General features: G+C 37.8%; 1 protein-coding gene across 5 annotated transcripts in view; it reads left to right on the top strand.

The window, feature by feature from the left end:
- LOC131436773 (uncharacterized) overlaps window positions 1-23,177 on the top strand; it is a 607,210-nt gene that overhangs the window by 169,243 nt on the left and 414,790 nt on the right. For all 5 annotated transcript variants that reach the window (XR_009230662.1, XM_058605680.1, XM_058605678.1 and 2 more), the window contains one exon: window positions 13,613-13,969. Coding sequence is in view for 4 of the 5 variants with exons in the window: in XM_058605680.1 (XP_058461663.1) it covers window positions 13,613-13,969 (357 nt within the window). In the remaining variant the exon portion in view is untranslated. The remainder of the gene's footprint in view (window positions 1-13,612; window positions 13,970-23,177) is intronic.

Raw genomic sequence — 23,177 nt, 5'->3', positions numbered from 1 at the left:
TTGAACGATTGAATGGACTTTCATTGAACCAATGATCCAACGCATTGGACCAACGAAGGACCACCGTTGAACGTTTTTTTTTCTAAGAGAGCAGTGATAGTCTTTTTCGAAGAGTTTGGAGCGGTAAAAGTAAAAAGGCATAGTTTTATCTCATTGTTCAGCCATTTGTCGTGATTCATGTGTCATCGTGAGTTGATAATGTATACTCAAATAATGGCAATTAGGACTGTTGATGCTTTTTTTTTTCTAAAGATGCATATTTGTTTTGATATTGATTTCCGTAATAAATTGCGTATAATTTTCGGCAGATGAAAAATTGATGGTTGCTTCGAACATTTTGGTGTCATCTGAACCTGAGGAGATAATATTGAGTCCCGTTCCCAATGATTCCGAAGAATCTATAGGTAAATAAAATTTATGTTTATGATAATTTGCTTATACCGACAAGCTACTCAACAAAAACATGTTTGAGATTTCTATATCAATTCTATTTCGTTCGTTTTTCTCTTTAGAATTAACACAAGGCAGCTCAGATTTGTCTGCTACGAAATTCCCTAAACAGAAAACTAGAACCACGAAAGAATCAAAGGCAAATATGCGTGTACTTCAACGTTTCACTTTGAAATGGGTTGATTCATCGCGTTTGGGATGCTTTGAAGCTTATCGAAATGACCCGAATTACGCGTTTTGTAAAATTTGTTTGGTGAAAATCTGCGTTGCGCGTGGTGGGAAATCAAATCTGTGTTCACTTTTAGTCACCCAACGACACTGTGACGCAGCGAATAAATTGAAGGAAGTAACGTTAGAGTCCGAATCAAAAATAAATGAATCACCATATCAAGATAAAATAAATGAGGCAGAGCTGAAAATCTGTGCATGGGCTTTGGAAAACATTGTAGCATTTGCGGCAGACGATAAACTCGCTAACGTATTGAGAGGACTATCAAAAGATTCGGAATCGTTTTTTGCAAATGATCAGTTTTATACAGCTGTAGAAGTAGAATGCGCTGATCATGCTACACTTCACGCAACCATAGTCGCCCAGTTTAATAGAGACAACATCGATTACAAAAACAACTTAAGGGGATTTGCATTAGACGGAGCATCTGTCATGATGGGTGGAAGCAACTCAGACATGCGACTATTCAAAAAAGAATGTCCGGATATGATGCCCATTAAATGTACTTGTCATTCGCTAGCCTTATGCTCCAGCTATGCGTGCGAGAAAGTGCCAGTCTATTTGGAACAATTGATGCGAGATATATACAACATTTAGCAAGCAGCCCAAAACAGGTCAAGAGAATTCCAAAGAATTCAAGATATCGTTGACGTCAAACCATTAAAAATCCTTGATCCAAGCGCTACAAGATGGCTCTCGTCGGAAGCTGTTATCAAAAGATATCTTGAGAGATTCGATGAGCTCAAGATGATTTTCTCTTTTCAAGTAAAGTGCGAGCAAAATACAACAGCAATACGCATTTTTAATCATCGCAATGATCTCATGACAAAACCGTTGTTGCTTTTCCTTAATTATGTATTATCACTAATCTACAATGTTAATCGCACCATCCAATCAGTTGATGCCAAGTTTTTCGAAATTAACAATGAAACGAAAACTTTGCTCGCTGTAGTCCTGGGTAATTTTTGTAGAGAAGATAACGTAATAAGGTTTTGTAAGGAAAATGTGGATGCAGCAGATTTTGAAAACTTTATTAAATTCCCTGAAGAAATTTATGTTGGAGTTGAGGCAGATTAAGTCGATAGATCGTTACAACAATGCAAAAAGTTGATATTTAAAACTATTTGTCGTGATTTTTATAATGAGTTGGTGAAACAAATTTTGAAGCGATTTGATTTCACGGATCCCGTAATTAAAACTGCTGCTTTACTAAATCCTCGGACCTTCATGGAGCTGCCAAACCTGAATGAATTGATGATACAGTTTCCACCATTTCTAGAAGAGATTGACAAACAGGAATTCGACATCGAGTTCAGGAAACTGAAAATAAGTGTTACTAAGTTTAATATATTGGAAACAAACATGACGTGACCTCAGCTATTGGATGTTAAGAGACGTAATAGCTTGTTTATGTATCCATTACTGCGAAATTTTATTCGATTCTTTTTGATTATTCCACATTCATCGGCATGTTTGGAGGGGATATTTTCGTTGTACAATGCTAACAAATCTAAAACTAGAAACCGTTTGGCTTCAGACACCATGAATTCGATTTTGAAAGCTAAAAACTATGTTTCCGAGCATGGCGGTGCAGCAAAAGTGAAACTTACGAAAACATTGAAAACGAAATTTAATAAATCTATTTACAAGCATCATTCTGTAGATAATCTCCAAAACATAACGATTGTCATTTAAATATAAGTGAGTTTATAAAATAAATGTTTTGTAATGTTTTTGTGCAAGCAACAAGCCTCGTCTCATCATGAACGTGTTTTCGATTGTTATTTCATTGGAAAATTGTACATCTGGACAATGGTAATTGGTGATAGAGATACGCCAATATTGATCAGCATTGCACTGATCGTCCATTGCACTATTTGCAATGAATTCTTTGTAACCTATTGTTACATGTTTCTACAATCTATAAAATCAAGTTAGCAATGTAGATTTGTCAAAAATGCAGATTTGCAGATTTTTGCCCAAAAAAATGTAGATTTAAATGTGGCAACCCTGCTCACCAGGACGCTCATTGATTGCTGATGCGATTGATATTATCTTCATTTATCCTGTCGCTGCTTGATTATGATGTGACTAAATATTAACCAAACATCATAAACAGTGAATTATATTCATTTACACCAATAAACTCCGATGACTTTTTGCAAAGAACAATGAACTTTATCAATTTATGTTTATATTAGTACTCTCATTGAATTTTTTACTTCAACAGGGAATAGGAGAATGAGAGAGAAACAAAAAAGTCGCCGGTCTTTGACTGAGTATACTTCACGCGTTTTTTTTAGATCGGCCAATAAGCGACCTGTCAACTTCCACTCTCGAAAGAAATTGCAAGCGAGCTATGCGAGATAGAGTATTAAATTTAACACCAGACGAAAGTTAAAACTTTTCTCTGCCGTTTACTATTATGACTTACGCTCAGCGAGTGCCGAGTCATTCGAAATTACTCTTCAAAGTGAATGTTGATGGAAGAAGGGAAGAGTGAATGTTGATGGCCGTTCTCAAAAAAAAGCGTGACTTCTACTTGGTCGTAGAACTATCGAGTATCTCATTTGACAGACACTTTGACCGTACCGATTACAGTTGACGATGATTTTAGTCAGTCTGTCAAGGTCATGACTGACAATTTGCAGCTCTGATTGCAAGCAAATAGTGGTAATCATTAATAGGAACTCACTATGAGATGCGAACTACTATGTTTTTATTTTTCCTATGTTTTTTTATCGAGAACTACATTAAACTTGCAGTCATTATAATCCAAGAATCCAATGAAACTCAAATCGTGAGAAGATTTCACATAATACTAGTACCGCTAGTTGCCCGATTTGAGAGAGTGCTGCCAGTTGCGAACACGATTTGTCGCGAAATTTGTCAATTTTTCTTCATTCGCATATTTTCTTAGCTGTTTTTGCTTCTTTGCCATTTTGGTTTACTTTTAAAATTTAGCAGGATATTTTTATACTTATACTATGGTACGAAATAAAACCTTTTTTAGACCTCTTTAATAAATCATGATAGGACCTTTGTGAACCCAAGAGCTAGATGATGTTTATCAATAAATAGAAATACTACACAAAAGTCCTGCACATCGGTCAATTGACACAAACGAAAAACGATAACCGTATTCCGAGCTTTTGATTACCAGCCGTGTACGATTTGATTCACACGTACACAGTAAGCCATGCAATTTTGTTACAAAAACATGTCACCAGCTGCTGTGACATACGCCCATGAGAAGGTAACAGTTTTGTTTGTGCTCCCGCCGTCCAGGTTTTATTGGTAATTCGATACGTTTCCTATTCTGAGCCCCTATGGTTAGAAAGCAAGAACTACAAACCGTCACAGGCCGCGGTAGGGAATTAACAACATTATTTGCAAACAAGCGGCTCATAAAAGATTTTCAAACACAACAGTCGGAAGCATCGCCTGCTGCGATAGGGCAAACAGGCATTTCTCCTTCCTTCAGTTGATGTAATTCTAATGAACCCTCAAAACCCTACACCGCCCTCCGATTCCGTCCACTGTCAGCACGTCATACGGTGACAAATAGAAATTGAATTGTTACTCTCGTTTCACATTTCGAACAAAGTATTCCGTAGCTACCGTATTAGCGCTGCAGAAACGAGGAACAAAAAAGGACCTCTGTTGACGAATGAGCCCAAAAAACCGACGTGTCTGACATACCGTTTCACACAATTTAAGCCCATAGCGTAAAAATAATGGATTGCCACCTAACTATCCCCGTGCCCGGCCGTCGGTTCAACGTCGATGCGTTATGGGTACGATTGGAAAGGGAAATGTTCCTGTTGCAGTTGCTGCAAGAAGGAGATGGAAACATATATTCCATTACACCAAAGACCAGGACCAACAGCCGCAGGATGGCACGGAGACGAAGTGGTATGTCGGTTATTTATGCGATTGTTGACGATTGTTAAACATCCAAGCATTTTTCTGTGGAATTTTTGATATGAGCCCTCATTCAAACAGAAACCGGTCCGCGGGTTGTACACGGCCTCAAATAGCACCTCAAAACGGTTCACGGTTTTTGCCTACCTTGTTCCCGACCGGAGCAGTACAACATTGTGTTATTTAATTTGGGATTTTTGATTTATGAATCCGACCTGCACCAATGCAATCGCTTTGCACCCTCAGGACCGACATAGCTTCGAATGAACAGCCTGCTAAGCACACCTCGTTTTCGCTGCCTTTCGCCGTAAAGGGCGAAAATATATGTATGTACAACAACAGTTGAGTCGATTGTCCTTGCTTCCTGGGGTGGGGTGTTATTCTTACAACTTTGCCATCACGATTTATGACGACAGCAACCTTCATTACAATTTCACACATGCACTGAGCTGGGTTCTGCATTCGTTTGGCGATTTTCGCCTGGCCTACCGGAGCTGAGTTTTATGCGAAGGGGTGCCAGGAGACCTTCCGGATGCAGCAACTTCGTTCTGCCAAGGGGGAAAAGTAGCAAGATCAATTGAGTCCGGTGCACTTTTCGGCTTGTACACTTCCATACCCGCTTTCATTGACCGTTGTTAATGGAACAATTTTTCAACACCGTCTCGACAATGGGAAAATAAAGTGCGTACGTGCGAGATCTCAGTTCGAACTTTTCGGGATGCTCATTAGTGAATCTAAGGAAGCGAGGACTGGAACTGGATTGGCGGAATCTGATTGGGTTTCGTCAGTTTTTTTTTCATTACCGAATGACATTGTTGATGATTCGTTTCGGTAGAAAACGGATCTGTTATAATAGGCAATTACTATTATTATTACTAATTATTATTCGCAAACAAGCTCAAGCTGGCCAAATTTTTTGTAAAATCAAAACTTTTCAATTTTTAGGTTAGTGCCATGATTAAATAAACAATAGTAATCATAATAATAACTTTTCAATTTTTATTTCAATCATGTTTAATGGTAGACCATAATTTGGGACCGTGTATAAACCACGTAGACCAAAATCTGATACTTTTTAACCCTTCCGACCCCATTCGTAGACTTTTCGAATACCTCTCCCTCATCCATTAAAAGTCTACGTAGACTTTTCGTTTTTACAAAACAATTTTTTGTCGTTAATACGACTTACTTTACTATGGAGAGCCTTTTCAAAATGTACCCTCTGGGAGAGTGATAAGTTTTTGATCGTGAGTATCTCTTGTTGTATCTAACGAATCAACATAATTTTCACTACGTGTCATCGGAAATATGATCACAATTTTATGGTAAAATTTTAAGTTGTGTGACATAATCTCAGATAATTCAAAATTTAACTTTTTGAAATGTTTTGTATAAACGTATTTTGTTCTGAGGAAGAGAACAAAATAGCTGCTGCTGTACAACAAACCGTTCGAGAAAAATGTTCCAAACAGTGCCTAATATCGTAGTGAGTTCCACAATTTGGTCCCTCTGAAAGGCAGGGATGAATCCCGTACAGCTTTCCTGATAGTTTCGTTCAATGAAATGCAAAACCGAAATGAAATAATCGAAGTTAAAATTCTATATGCTGCGATTTTTTTTTATTATTTTTTTTTATGGGTTCTATCGCCACTGCGAGCAGATGTATTGTGTGTCGTTTGCAATGCTAGTTTCGCTTCCAACAAGAGCGATTACGTCACAGCTACTAGTCGTTTGCATTGGTGAAAAACAACGAAAAGAGAACAACGGTGGGGAGCATCACACAAAGTTAACCGTTCTAATGACTCTAAAAGTTTTCTAAAGAACTATTAGGATTTCTTCTTCGCAAATCGAAGGTAAATATCCTCAGTTTAGTGGAAATCTAGAACAGTTTGATTAGATTTGTGCACTTTTCGCTGTGTGAAATTCACAGTAATCGAGATCAAGTATAGTCTTCTTTGTTTTTGAGAAAAATGTGAAAAAGGGAAATGCTTGCATAATTCATACAATTGATCAACTAATTGATATTCGGAAGTGTTATGGAACATATCAGTTGTTTTCGTATTCACGGCATCCAGTTATGTCTCTGACATTACCCAACCGCCTTTTACAATTGTTCAGTGAGGTACTATTACTTCGTCCCCAGTCACTGATGGCTCAAACTGATTTTCATAGTTTATACGCTGAAATTCTGAAACAAAGGTTGAACAAAATTACAAAATGCTCCAACAAAGTAAAGTTTTAACCAAGCATTGAAATAATTTCGATTTATATTAAAAATAATCGGTCGGTTGTGTTGATCCATCGTGAATATCGTCGAAAATATTGTGGCAATACTGCATCCGCTGTTGGCCTAATTTTTTCAGGATTCGTTCATGACATACAAAAGAAATATATCGTTCATCTTCAGACCTAGTGAGATAATCAAAGGCGGTCGGGCACTTTGTGTTAGCGGAAATATTTACAAAATGTTTGTTTCAACAAGAAGACACTACATGACATACAGCGAACGCAACATAAGACTAGCAAATTGATAATTTTAATCAGTGGCGTCTCTTGATAAAACTTACGGGTTGTGTACTACTTTTGCGGTGTGATATCAGATGTAACAATTCATTGAGAGTGAAAATTAAAAATTGAGGAATGGATGTTCGCTTGTGGATTTCAAAACAACGAAATATACTTTTGGATGGGATTTTTTAATTAAACTTATTTCGTATCATAAATACAGTAGGAGAATTATGTTCTCTCCGTCTTGTCAATAACTCGATCAATATAACCGCTTCAACGTTGCTACTGAGACAGCAATTTGTTTTCATCTGCCATAAGCATAAGCCACAGCTACCTTTTCTGAAGGTGTGCATACAAGTTCTCACAGAGCCAAACGTGACAGAGAGAATAACGAATCTCAGAGCTGTGCTGAGTGATTCCATTTCTTCTGGAATCTGTGCAGTAACTCATGTGCACGGAAAAGATACAAACCCAAGACAAGAGATATTGGAAATTTTAAATTGGATGTATATGAAAATCTGTGTAAATACACGCAATTTCGGCGAATTAATAAAGAATCTAAAAAATAAATGAGTGCGAAGGGGGCTGCAGTTAATTTCTTCAATTTGACCAGTTGTGCAGTGCACGAGGTGCACATGAGGACGAGACGCCACTGATTTTAATGAAAGATTTTATTCTATTGCGAATTGAGAAAAGGTTATTAAATTTATCCATCGACTCGATTCAATTGGTTCTGCGTAGTCCTGTAATAAAATCAACCAAGAGTTAGGTGGATTTTAAATGAAGAACTTCATTTTTAATTAAATTTGAGGAATTTTAATCTGTTTTCATGTAATGATTATCTCGTTCTATTTCAACCTCTGAGGTGTATGTTTTGACAAATGTTTACTTTCACAATTACAATTCATTTCAATTTTTCAACTCTGTTTTTCGTTGGGTAAAACTACATTTATAACGGCTTCACACCAGAATCTTTTAATTGTGATGATCGGTTGGCTATACATGAGCGATAAATCCTGATTATTTTCTCATCCTACTAAACATTGGTCCTATCCTGTGATACTTTTTTTTGTTTCGATTATAGAGGTTTTTTACCTTCCATTCGCCTCTTAGAGGCCATTCGCCTCTTCGGACCCGAAAAACTTTCTGACCCTATGTGCAGGGTTGGGAATCGTGAAATGCATCGACTTATCCATCACGCTATACCCGTCCCCCATCCTGTGATACTAGTGAACGAGAGTGGTCATTTACGTAATTACAAATTTCATGTTCTAAGTCAGTTTTGGTTGCACGAATTGCATGCATTTGGTTCAACTGTGTTTTAATGTTTTTTTTAATCAATTGAACGAAACGCGCGGACGGTTAACTAAGTTAAGCTAAATGTCTTGAAAAATTATACAAATAATTATGAGACTACAAGGACTTCAGTTGAATCTACCCCCCTCGTAGACAAACGTAGACCTTCGTGAAGCCCCCCCCCCCCCGTCCTTAGTTTACGGGGTTTATGAGAGGTTCCTAAGGCAGTAAAAACTGCAATGTCGGATCTAGAGATACTTCTTTCATAAAGGTATAGGCTACGTATATATTTGTGAGTGAAATTTATCCTGTTCTGATTATCCGACTCCAGAGTTACAGGTATTGGAGAGCATAGAAAATTTCAAATTGAAACACAAATAAAGGAAAAATTGTACACCAAATATCATCGGATTTTAGGGCGTTGTTGATTAATGGATTTGCCACGATGTTCCAAAGTTGGTCCGAAATGGAACTCGCATCATTTTTGCGGAGATGACTGTTCCGATCTACATGAACCTAGTTTGAAATTAAGGGAGTGGTTTAGCAAATTTGAATGTTTACCACCCGGTATCGTTTTACTTTTTACCCAACACGGATTCAAATTGACTGTTCCCGTACATGGAATTTGTACAAGCTCGTTTGGCTTCTCTGGCTTTGGTATGTCCTATTAGGAAGAATGAAATTTTAGTATACCTTAGGATCGCATATTTGAATAGATTTTGTTTAATTTCCAATTGATGATTTATTTATTCTGAACGAAAAATCACATCACGATTCTGTCATTATCCTTCTCCAACAGCTTTCTCATCTTTTGTATCAGCAGATTACATATATCTAAATTATGTATAAAATTTACTACCTGCGTATTAATTATAAATAATGATAAACTATCAGAGAAAGGATCTTCGATACAGATTTTTATAGTATCACGAGGTTGAATGAAATTCGAAAGTACTATTGAAAATGCGACGGATACTAGAAAATGTTAAATGTTAGTTCTGGCAATTCCGAGAAAAGTGTTGAGTGACAAACAACTACAACGGGTGTCAGAATTTAGTTGCCGAAGAATTTCAGTTGGATTAAATCCGCACGGTTGTGAAGTAACTTTGAGTTTAACTGATAGCAAATCGAGGTTTTGTAGCTTGGAAGATTTATTGCGTTTTTCCATGGTAGCTTCAAAACTCAGTTTATCGGTTTGATAATGTGGTGTCCAAACAATGCCAATTGCTATGACTTGGCATACGGGAATTTTTTGACTGCCAAAATAGATGCGTAAAAGTTGCTTATCTCAGTAAATATTCGAGCCAAAAGAAGAACAAAACACGGCGGATCGGTAATGTTAGAGACATATCCGGGTGACATCAATATGCGAATACGTATGAATAGATTCGCCCAAGTTCATCAATGTTAAAAACTGGTTAAATGCGTTTACCTAGAATGCGAAAGGATAGCTCAGGGTGGATTTACCATATTGCTCGTTCAAAATCAGACCTTAGAACTGGTACTGGTCTTACTATACTGCTGGATGTCCAGGTTCAGATAGGTTCCATAGGTGGATTCTAGCGCAGATCCTAGATTCTAGAACTGAATTCTGAACTTGAATTCGGGAACTGAATTCTGATACTGAGTTTTGCAACTGAATTCTAAACCTGAATTAAAGAACGGAATGGATCTGGAATCTAAAACAGATTTTGGATTCTAGTACCGAAGAACCTGAACTTGAAATCGGGAACTGAATTCCGAGCTTGAGTTCTGGTATTGAATTTCGAATCTATTAAGTTCTGAACCAGAATTCTAAAACAGATTCGTAGAAAGGCATTTTGAATCGGCTTTCTGTAACTGAATTACGAACCTGGACTCTAGAACTGAATTTTCGGTCTGGATTCTAAAACTGAATTCCGAGTTTGAATTCTAGAACTGAATTTGAGGCTCGAATTCTGCAACTGAATTTCGGAACAGAGTGTTCTGAACCTGAATTATAGATCAAACTTATGGAACTGACTTACGGATCTAAATTATAGATCTAAATTTTGGACCTCGATTCTAAAATTTAATTTAAAGTCTGGATATCTTGAACCAAATTCTGAGCTTCTGGTACTGATTTTCGAAACTGAATTGTAGAACAGAATTATAGAACTAGACTGAATTCTGAGTCTGTATTCTAGATATCGAATCAGGTCCAGAATTCAGTTTCAAAAAAATAAAAATGAACCCGGCGAACGACCAGAATTAGGTTAAAGCCGGGTATAAATAAACGATATAAAAAAAGTTTCAAAATATCTACAATCCAGGTTAAGAATGCAATTTAAAAATCCAGTGCTACAATTCATGCACTGAATTCTGAAACTCAATTCTCAGCCCTGGTTCTGAACCTGGATTATGAAACGAAATTTCGAACCAGAATACTGTAACTAAATTGTACAACTAAATCTAGGTTCATAACTCCCATCATGTAAGAATTTTAAATGAATAATGAGAACTTAGTGTACATGAATTACTTTTAAGCATTTGGAGCGTAGAATAATTTTATATTCAAAGAAATACTTCATTAATATTGAATTTCTCTCGATAGTTCAAAAATCTTTGTGAATATTTTACATTGTATCAATTTTTAAATTTCTATGCTATGCTGCTCTGTCGAATGAAACGCATTCAGGATTCATTTGTGGTGCGTAGAACCGGACGGGCGTGTTTTGTCGAATAAATAAACGCGACGAAATACGGTTTTCAATGATTTTATTCAATACGACTTCGCTTGGGTAACTCTACTCTAGCGCCATTTTCTTCTGAAGTTTTTTCTCTCTTCGCTTATGTTCACTTCTCTCCCTCTCTCGTCGCCTGTAATGCCCAGGGTTGCGTAAACCGCCACACATTTAATGTTTACAATGTCGATGGGGAATATGTTTCAAGTAATTCACTGGAAAACGAAGTATTGTCATGTTACAGAAATTTCAGCATGAAAATGCGACGACGATCTCCAATATGCGCTTTGAAAATCACCCAGTTCGAACAATTCACGGTCGAATCTAGTGATTGCATGTCGCACTCAAATCGACGATCTCCACATTTCAAATGCTGTTTATTTCTTAAGGTTATTCTACTGGAAATCAATCCATTGATAATCGATGGTTAGAGATAGATAGATAGATCGATATCGTTAAGCCAGAACCAGCATAAGGACTGTGAATAAGTTATATAAAACACAAGAATCGTTCTTAGGCTGTATCCAAGCATGAAAGCTATTGGCGAGCTTTGCCAACTTACGCTATAAATAATGTGTTACAAACTATGAAAAACTCAACGGTTAAATTTTGATTTCGGAATTTCGTCTATGATGATGTGTAGAGTTTTAATTGCAATAATCTATTACAATCGAATGCGTTCAATAGTAGTGCCCTTGATGTTTTTTTTTATTTATGTGAATAGATTTTCAGGAATGACAAAATTTCAACTAGAGTAACTAAATATGATTATTATGCCTCAGATATCGACATATTTTGCTCTAAAGAAGAAATCCAAAAAGAAATGCTGCTAAAATTGGATCAAACCGTGATAAAATTACTAACTGTCAACGTTTTTTTACCGATCACTTATCCGTAGCCGATGTTCCAAATGACGTAGAAGCCAAAGCAGCATGCGACGATGACGCTTCCATCGTTTACCTCGGATAAATTCAATTAAATGTATCTCAACAAGCCATGACTTTTCAAGTGTGCTGCTGCTGGTAGGTAGGTTCGTATGGAGCGCAAATACTTTTGCTATTGGCGGAAAAGTGCCTCCCAGCAGAAGCAAGCAATTTTACGCAACAAGACATATTCCCCATCTCCGCCCGTAAGACGACGATGCATACATTTTCGCTTGTACTACGACTTGGAATCGGTTGGAAACAGTTTGAAAACTTTCCGCCACTCGAATATGCAGCGAACCACGCGCTCTCGAGCAGGTTGTGTTTTGAGACGATGCAGCCTGCAGCAAACCCAAGAACATCGGAATCTCTTCGCCCGGACGGTTTTTGTATAGAATGAATGGAAGGGAATGACGTTCTAGGAGTGAATGGGAGAGAGAAAGCAATCGCCTGCATAAAGTATAGTTTGAGAGGTCTTGCGCAGTACGGTCTCACAGGCGAAATTGCCTTTTCTGGTTCTCTCTCAATTTTTGTGGGAGCTCCGCACTGTTGGCTCGAGGCAATCGCAGCATCCTGGGCGAAAACGAGCTGATTGAATTTTGTCACATCTAGATGGCGTTAGCGGTATTGAAATTGATGGTTTTCACTGCTTGTTGGTTGAATTGTAAAATCATGTAAATTTATAAAAACAATGTTTTAGAGAGTACTGCAATATCTCATCGCGATTGAATTAAAGCAATCAAAGAATCATCATATTGTAATATTATTCTGTTGTGATAAATCGATCAACCATATGACAGTGGTTTGAAGCGCTTTGAGCTGTAAAGGATATTTAATATTTTCTTAAAAATCACAAGCACCCCTTTTCTGCTGTATTACTTTATGGGAGAAAAGCAACGTCACAAAATATTCCCCGTCTGTGTTTAGAGAAAGTAACGAAAGAAAGTGAGGAAATGGAAACCGTAAGAACCTGAAGTAATAAATATTTAATTAAAAACGAAGATTATCCTATTAAGGGGCTAAAACGAACACCATCACAGATTGACGGAGAGTAGCTATGCGATAAAATCTCGTTCACACTCTACTGCCAACGTTGTGCCAGGGGTTCGCCACGGTTTAGCGTTTTCACCGTTTGACACTCCGGTTGATACACAGTGGCATATCCGGCTAGCTTCTATCGGCGAACAGCAATTTCAATTGCTGCAAATATCCCACTTTCTAATACAAGTGGTAAAACGGAGAAAATTTCGACTTTCTGGTTGAGTAATAATAATAAACCAGTGGCGTATCGAAGAAATATGGCACCCGAGGCAAAATAAGAATTGCCGCCCCCATCGTTGGTTTAGTAAGCAAAAACAAGCTGAACTATATCTCCGGAAAGATGATTTGGACGAGCAAAAAAAGGCCCTAAGGATTAGTTCGCCGCCCCTCTAAAAACGTTGCACCCTGGGCGAATGTCCCCCCTCTAGATACGCCACTGTAATAAACTAAATACAAATTACGTTTCCCGTGATGATCATACTAATTTTCATTTGTTCAACTGTAAATAATTAAGTGATTGTTTTTATATCGTGTTTCAGGAAAAAATCGTCTCTATCCAAGATACTCTCTCAATTCTTCGGACAACGAAGACACTCCGATTCATCGATCTCTTTATGCACAACCCTATAACTCGCAGCTCTTGCAGCAACAGACTCAACAACAGTCTCAGCAACAATTACTACATCAACAACAACAACAGTGTATTCTTCCGGCTGTAGTCAGTGCACAATCAGCCAACTGCTACAGCGGATACCGATCGGTGAAAAGTGTCGGTGCGGGACACGGACATCCCACGGTAACCACCACTACTTCCCCATCAGACAACGGATCCAGTGCGACGCTGACGGACACCGAGGCTGCTTTGGCGAGGGAAAACACGCTGCTGGTAAATAACGGTGAGTATGAGTTCTTTTCCCGCGAATTGTTTTCCAGCGAATCAGAGCTAATTGGCTCAAGCGGCACATTTCTCTAGTTGTTTGGAGATTTGTGCCTTGTCGTGTCTTCTGAAATCGTTCTGCATCTCCAAAAGGATGCTGAACGATGTTTTAACGAACATTTAATAAAACCTCCAACCCCCGGGAAGCAGAAGTAAATTTGGCACCTCATAAGGGATGCCAAACAATCTGCTAAACTTTTTTAAGGTCAATACAGAAAGGATTCATTCACTCCAGGAGGAACGATGAACCCCTCTGACTATAGCTCCTCACCAAATTGTGTGTGAAACGATAGAATATCCTTCAATTTTAGCTCCACATACAGGAATTCAATCAATTCAGATGATATGAAGTACCGTAATCGTATTTACACAAATCACACGAATAACATTCAGCACAATTCTTCGAGCAAGTGCACAAGAATCGTAATTACCCCAAAAAATCTCAGGAACAGCTGTCGCTGATTGCTCCATACATCATGCAAAGTAGGTGTTAAAATGATAGTGAAGTACATTATTAGGTGTACAACTTTGCTTCCGCCTTTTTTGTCATGAATACGACTTACTTTACTATGGGGTGCCTTTTCAAAATTTACCCTCTGAGAGAGTGATAAGTTTTTGATCGTGAATATCTCTTGTTGTAACTAACGAATCAACATAATTTTTGCTACACGCCATCGGAAATATGATCACAATTTTATGATAAAATTAACAGTTGTGTGACATAATCTCAAATAATTCAAAATTAAACTTTTCTGAAATGTTTGGTATAAACGAGTATCAAAGGGATAATCCTCCAAAACTCATAGCTCAGTGATCTGTGAAAGGATTTATTCTAATCTAACTACCAATAGAATCGAAATTTTTCAACTTAAACGTGTATAGCAAAAGCATTGAAGTATTTCAATAGTACACTATTGAAAAACCTGTCTCATTTGACCCATGTCAACACCAGCCAATCAGAACGCCGTCTGAGGAAGAGAACAAAATATCTGCTGCTGTACAACAAATCGTTCGAGAAAAATGTTCAGAAAAGTGTTGAATATCGTAGTGAGTTCCTCAATTTGGTCCTTCTGAATGCTAGAAACGAATCCCTACAGCATATTGATAGTTTCTTTCAATAAATTATGCAAATCCGAAATGAAATAATAGACATTAAAATTCTGTATGCGGCTATTTGCATAGCCGTTAGGACCGCCCATTAGTGAAAAAGCTACAAACGAATTCACGTAAAAAAAAGTTCTTAACAAAAATTGGATCAGTTTGGATTCTATCACCACTGCGAGCAGATATACATTGTGTCGTTTGCAAAGCTAGTTTCGCTTCCGACGAGAGCGATTACGTCACAGCTGCCAGTCATTTGCATTGATGAAAAAATAACGGTGGAGAGCATTACACAAAATCAGCCGTTCTAATGGCTCAAAAGTTTTCTAAAGAACTATTAGGATTTGCTGTTCGCAAATCAAAGATAAAAATCCTCAGTTTAGTGCAAATCTAGAAAAGTTTGGTTAGATTTGTGCACTCTTCGCTGTTTGAAATTCACAGTAATCGAGATCAAGTGAAGCATTCTTTGTTTTTGCGAAAAATGTTCCAGAGTTTAATGTCGTAGAGAATAACGCAATTTGACCCTTCTGAATGCTAGAAACGAATCCCTATAGCATATTGATAGTTTCGTTCAATAAATCAGGCCTTTTGTATCATTGATCAACCCAGCGAATTAATGTTTTCCTTATTGGAAGATTATAATCGGTTGTAAACGTTACACCTACACCAACCATACCAGTATCGCACCCACGTACAACAGTTCAGCCTGGAATTAGATGACGGAAGTCAGCGGCATCCATCGGAATTCGAATTGAACTCATCACTCTCCATCACAAACGCTTTCATAAAAGGTTCTTTTCAGAGCCACCATTATTTTATTATAAAGAACTATACTCCTTATTTCATAATATTTGTGTTTCAGAATGTTAAATGTAACTAATCTGTACTTTAGTTTAGGTGCATCGTTTCAAATTCTACATACAATTTCGTACAATTGATCAACTGATTGATATTCGGAAGTGTTAAGGAACATGTCAGTTGTTTTCGTATTTACGACATCCAGTTATGTCTCTGACATTACCCACCCGCCTTTTTCTAAAATTTAAAGCTTTATTGCGAAAAATGCGTACAGATGTGTTATTCAAAGTATTGTCCGTCGCTAGCGACAACTTTCTCCCATCTTTCCGGAAATTTTCGGATCCCGGCTTAAAAAAGGAGTCCTTTTTTGATGCTATCCATGAAGCAATCCATTTTTCCAACTCTTCGAAGGATTGAAAATGTTGATCTGCCAGGCCGTGTGCCATCGAACGGAATAGGTGGAAGTCAGAAGGGGCGACATCTGGGGAATACGGCGGGTTGGGCAAGACTTCCCATTTCAGCGTTTCCAGGTACTTTTGTCGTGAATACGACTTACTTTACTATGGCAGAACTTAATCGTGAATATCTCGGCAGCAACATAATTCTTTCACTATTTCATCAAAAATATGACCAGGAATGTAGGATAATATTTTGAACAGTGTGAGATAAACACAAACAACTCAAAAATTAGGTTTTCTAAAAATTTGAATACAACGCGGAAAACTCTTTACTTTCGCTTAGGTTTTTCGCGCAAGAACGACGATTTTGAGGTATCCAGGCAAATATCTTCAACTGAATGTTATAAAAGGGGAACCGTGGTCGAAAATCGATAATTTCTTCTTGTGCGTTGGATGGAAGCAGACGTCGGGGCGAGAAGACGCATTCAAACAGCGGCATCGGAGAGTGCACCTTCTGCGTGGTTAAAACCTCAAACGTTTAGGTCTTGGTTCTCATTTGCCTTCCGGTCGTCAAGGCGAGACGACGCCTTATTGGGGGAGGGGGGGGGGGAGGATTTAATCGTTTATTATTTTGTTTGTATTTTCTCATAATAAAACATTTCAAGAATCTTCTGTGAAATTTTCAAGCCTATCGGAGAAAAACTCGGCAAGTTATGGGTCTTTATCTTTGCTTATCTCATACTGCGAAGAGAAGATAAGAACTCGGCACACAAGTCCAAGATTTCTGCTTCGATAGACTTAAAAACTTGACAAAGCATTCTTGAAATGTTTCATTATAAAAGAATACAAAAGAAAAAATATGATTTTGTGAAAATGTTAAACCCTACGGGCTCCCTTGAGCAATAAATTGTTTCCATTGATTTTATAGACAAAATACTTTGAACGCGTTTTTCTCGAAAGCAGGTTTTGAAAGTCCGTGCCCATTGTCATTCAAAAACTACTGCACCAAATTTTTTCAAATTTTGCACGCACTTTCTACATATAAAAAACTAGACCCCAACGTTTTCCTTCTTCTTGTTTGTTACTTTGTGGAGGTTTTACAGCTACAAATTGCGTGAAAAATCGTAGTTTTCACTTTGAACAACAACCAAAAATTAAAAAAATTAAAAAACAATCAAACAGAAACGTTGAGGTCATCTACTCTATCTATGCTGCTTTGATTTGTTGACTTCTTATCAGTCTGCGCTGAGATACAGTGGACACCACAAATCATGATTTTTAAGAAGCGTTCTCAAAAATACCTCTTTACCGACTTATTTCTTAATATTTTAACACGAAAAAATTACAAAATGTTGTTCGAATGATGCTTTTTATCATGCAATAAATAGAATTTATTTTGAAGCACGATAACTCTGAAAAAAATTCTCAAAAATGATGATATTTTTCATCATTTAGACCCTCAGTTTAGTGAAAATCCAAAATAATTTGATTTGCTTCGGGCACTTTTCGCAGTGCGAAAATCGTTCGTAAAAAATGTTCCGAACGGTGCTAAATATCGTAGAGAATTCCACAATTTGATCCTTCTAAAAGGCAGAAATGAATTCTGTACAGCATCTTGATGGTTTCTTTCAATGAAATATGCAAATCCGAAATGAGATAATTGACGTCAAACATTGTTTAAAATTCTAGTAGTAAAAAGGGGGAAAGTTTCACAATTAACACAATCGATCAACTATCAATTCGAATTCGGAAGTATAAAGAAATCGTGTCAGTTTTATTCGTATTCACGACATCCAGTTATGTCTCTGACATTACACACCCGTACTTTTTTACCACATTTGCGACGTGAGGCCGAGCATTGTCGTGTTGGAGGATGACTTTGCCATGTCGCTCTTGATATTGTGGCCGCTTTTCTTTTGGCTTTTCGGTAGCGATCTCCTGTGACGGTTTCACCCGGTTTTAAGAGCTCGTAGTAAATTGTTATTCATCTTTGAAGGTTTTTTCTCTTCCACCATCATGTTTGTCTTCGACATCGAAATCACCATTTTTAAAACGTTGAAACCACTCCCGACACGTTCTTTTACTCAGAGCAGTATCACCGTAAGTTTCTGAAAGCATTCGATGCGCTTCAGTTGCATTTTTTTTTCGAATTGTAACAGAAGAGTAAAACTTCTCGCAAATGGCGAGAATTGGGTACATAAACAGACATTTTCGAGCGTGAATAATACGAAAACAAGAACAACTGTCACTGAAACGGCGACGACAATTCGTTAGGCACTGTACACACTCACTTTAAAGGCATTATCATCTATGTATATTAACCAGCCTCAGCCGGTACAGCCACCTATAGGAAAACGGCGGAAGCAAAGTTGTACACCTGATACCTTCATCAGATAACTACTAACCATCTGAAGTCAAACTAACTGTGACAGTACAAATATCCCGAGTTATGAGTTCAGATATGAGAGATACATCGAGAGCACTATTTGCCAGTATGCATGCTCTAGGCATTTCACGTGGATTAGTCATACCGTTTCTGTTGAAGGCAACAAAGACTGGGTTTAATAACTTTCTAACTTCTTGAACTAAAGCTTTAGAAATTTTATCTTCTTGAAGAAGTCTGGACAGATTCACAGCTGTTGAACGTTTATGCTGGAGATTGATTTGTGTTACTCAAAACATTATCAATTAGAGTAATGAACACTCCATCTCTAGAACATATCGTACAATAACTAGAAGAAACCAAATATATTGGCTTATAATCGCCTATAGCGAACCATGGAAGGAATTTTTAAAATGTTTTAATTATTTAAATCCCCCGAGTTGCGAATAATGAAATCGTTCACTGTGCCATAAGGAGCGTATCGAAAATAAGCTATTCACATACATTTGTGTTGTACGCATGTATTTGTGATGGTTTTTTATGCTCAGATCGCAGCATGCTGTGTGTTTGGCTGTCAGCTTTCGATTCTTTACTTGTTTGTGCGGTTGAAATTCTGCGTTTTCAAAATGCCGCGTATTGAGAAGGAAGTGGAAATTAAAGTTCTGGACACATGGCTAAGTGAGAAAGGTATTACTATGCGAAAATTGGCGAAGCGGTTTGGAATTCATCATGCCAGTGTTAAAAACATCATTAATAAGTTTGGGGAACATTATTCTTAGGATAAGCTACCAGGAAGAGGCAGAAAACCCGGTTCTTCCAACCCGAAACTGTAACAGAAAGTTGTACCTCTGATCATGAAGAACAAATCAATGTCAATACGTGTTTTTGCCAAAACAGCAGGAACGAGTGTCGGAATGGTCCAGCGTATCAAGAGGCGAAATCACCTAAAGACCTACAAGAAGCAGAAAATCTCGGAACAAAGTGTAAAAGAGAAGAAGTAAGCAGCAACAAGGGCCCGGAAATTGTATTCGCGTCTTTTGCAGGGTCCGGATGCATGCATTTTGATGGACGATGAGACTTATGTCGTTTTTCATTGAGAACACTCGTGGAGTGTTTTGCTCGATTCGTGCACTTTTCGTGCAGTCGGGCAATCAAAACAGGTGCATTGTGTTTCATTTATTTGCACCGCACGAAAAAAATGCACTTTCGGGGTAATTCTTGGGCAACTATTTTGCACCCGTTTTCTTTTCAGAGCAGCAAGCGTGCAAACCAAATTTTACAAAACCGTTTCATTGATCAACTGTCAGGGCAAAACACTGGCACCGAGCGAGTGGAATCAATGAAAAACGACATTATGTAAAAGAGGACTCAAAAACCCGTCCAGGTTCACAATACTTTACTGTCGTCGTTGAGGAGGATGTGAGCGATGCGGACAGGTCGATTCAAGTGGAGAAACTCGGTCGAAAGGTACTGGTATGGCAAGCAATATGTTCCTGTGGTTTTAAGTCAACCATTTTTTACACTACCGGAACTATAAATGCAGAAATCTATCGATCTGAGTGTTTCCAGAAGAGATTGCTGCCTTTATATAAGAAGCATAGTACACCTCCACTGTTTTGGCTGGATTTGGCGTCGGCTCACTAAGCCAAAACCACTCTCAATTGGCTTGCGGAAAAGGGTATAAATTTCGTTGAGAAAAATGTCAATCCACCAAATTGGCCTCAGCTCCCAACCCATCGAACGTTACTGGGCAATCGTGAAGAGGGTCTTCAAGAAGACTGGTTAGGCAGCTGAGAACATGCAGAGGTTCAAAAAAATTTGGGCTCAAGCGTCCAAAAAATGCGATGCAACACTTGTCCGGAACTTGATGAAGAGCGTTCGATCAAAAGTTCAAAAACTCGTGAAGGAATAACTTAAATTTCATCCGGTTTTCTTTATGCTCAAGTTTAACCTCGTACAAGAAAGGATCAATTTTTAGTTTGAATAAAATATCGTTTTTATCATAATTTAATCATATATATATATATATATATATATATATATATATATATATATATATATATATATATATATATATATATATATATATATATATATATATATATATATATATATATATATATATATATATATATATATATATTATATATAAAAATCAACCGGCAAACTAAAGTCCTGATGATTAGTTCTAAGAATATTAAAAAATTCGCTTTTATTCTGCTACGAGGAAAATGGAAATCGTATTCCATTGAAGGTTCGCTGCAATCCAATAACGGCACCGTTGATTCCGTAGGTGGTACGACGTAGAGGCATTCTGAGGAGGTTGTTGATGCGAAGAGCTCTAGAACGAACATTGATGTTGGTTTGACTAAGTAGTGCAGGGCAATTAATATTGTTCGTCAAAATATCGGCAATCAGCATTGCACGAAACAGATCTCGGCGTGCTTGTAGAGTATCGAGTCCGATAAGCATCCCACGACTCTATCAATCACTGATCCTCGAAGACAATAATTGAAACGAATAGGCGTTTTTTTTCGTGTGAAGGTGATAATCGAGCATTTGTTGATATTTTGCGTCATTTAATTAATTTCACACCACTCGGAGAAAATTTTAAGCTCACTCTGAAGGAAATAGGCATCTTCAAGAGTCTTGATAATTTGGAATAACTTTAGGTCGTCCGCGAAAGATAATCGTGAACCTTCCAATGAATAGTTCACGTCGTTGAAATACAGTAGAAATATCAGTGGTCCGAGATGACTGCCTTGTGGAATACCAGAAAAAGCAAAAAACTTCTTGGAAACATTTTCATTGATCTTAACCGCCAGCCGTCGATTGCAAAGATACGATTGAATCCACCGAAGAATGTTGGAACCGAAACCCAGTTTGTCCAATTTGCAATTTGTCATTACGGCTCTGTTTAGATGTAATTAGTTAAACCATGAGGAACTGAAACCAACTTACGTTCAGTATTTCTAATTGGTTCACACTAGTCTCTTTACCGAGGAATATATTCTTGAGCTGAGCCCTATTAATCAATTCAATCATAATACATAACTCATTTTAATCTTCATTCATATTCTTCACTTACCAATTCAATTTTAAATTCGTATAAACTAAACTTAACCATCAGCGTGGTTAATTACTATTTGCTATCTGCCAAGCTTAACGGAATTCAACCATACAGCCTGAAAAGCTTATACTATCTATCCATTTGATCGGCACTGGGTACGGAAACAAATTTCTGTTCTAAACTAGGCAACCGACATTTGACACTTCTACTGCCAAAATTAATTTACAACATTTGTTATTTTAGCGTTGTTGAGGGGTCTTCCGGAGGATTAGTATCGGAAATGGATTTTTATCCGTATACATACAGCCAGTTCTAAAACTTTTATTGAAATACAATCTGATTAGCAGAGCAGAGTTCAGAGTTTTTGGTTTGCGTGTTTGATGTTCTTTGAAGTTTCATGTCAAAAATAAAAGCTTTGTGTTGTAAATAAAGATCGATCATATCTGGTTCTAGTAAATTGCACGATAATAATAAACTAATATTATGACTGACTTAACAGCTTAATAGAAAATATCGATTGATTAAAATTTTAGTCGACTTGTTCCACATCCACTATCAACTATTCAATTTGAGGAAGTTTGGTCTATCATGGCTGTCGGTTTTCTATGCTAAATCATTCTTCCAATATGGCGTTAATTTTTTATGGTGCATCTTTGAATTGACTGATATTACACAGAGGCAGTCATGGCCCGGTTTGGCTAGATCCGATTCGATCGAATGTCAAACCGAACAAAGCTGACACAATGATTGATGTCACAGCAAACAAAACACATGCTAATACTTCTGTTACCTTAACCAGCTGATAGAGGTGCAAATATCTCACTCGTCGGTAAGTGTAATGCAACACATCCACTGCTGACGGCAGGATTTCTCGGTGACATTGAATTAAGCTCTAGAAATGAAACATGCAGACTCTGGATGTGAAAATAGAATACCGCCATACACATTTCCACTTTCGAGTAAGGTGGAAGGAATAAAAATGGAACTGACGACTGCTATTCTGATTCTAATGCTGCTACTGGAACTACCAGAGGAAAGCCTGTTAAGTGCTATGTAAACTTTGTATTTAGAAGGTGTTATAGCGCCGTAAACAAGATGAAACGAGCATTCCTCCTTTAAAGACAAGACGTGACGCTTTCTTAAGCTGCCATCCATGCAGAAACGGAAGGTTCTGCCGCATCCGACTAGTTGCCGGAGGTCTTCTTTTGGAATCGATCGAGCGTTCCCCAGTGCGAGAGACAGGTGCGAACGGTTCACACGGACTTCAGTGACGAAGCAAAAATGCAAAGCTGTTGACTCCCCGAGTCCCACCGGTCTCCAGTCCGCTATTGGAGTCCTTGAAAGTTCCACCATGCGGCAGCATCAGCAGCAAACGGAACTGAACCGGTACGTATGGGAAAAGTTGAGTCGGTCGGTC

Source organism: Malaya genurostris, chromosome 3 (assembly GCF_030247185.1).
Source record: "Malaya genurostris strain Urasoe2022 chromosome 3, Malgen_1.1, whole genome shotgun sequence".
NCBI classification, from domain to species: domain Eukaryota; kingdom Metazoa; phylum Arthropoda; class Insecta; order Diptera; family Culicidae; genus Malaya; species Malaya genurostris.
This window is presented reverse-complemented; position numbering and strand designations above follow the sequence as displayed.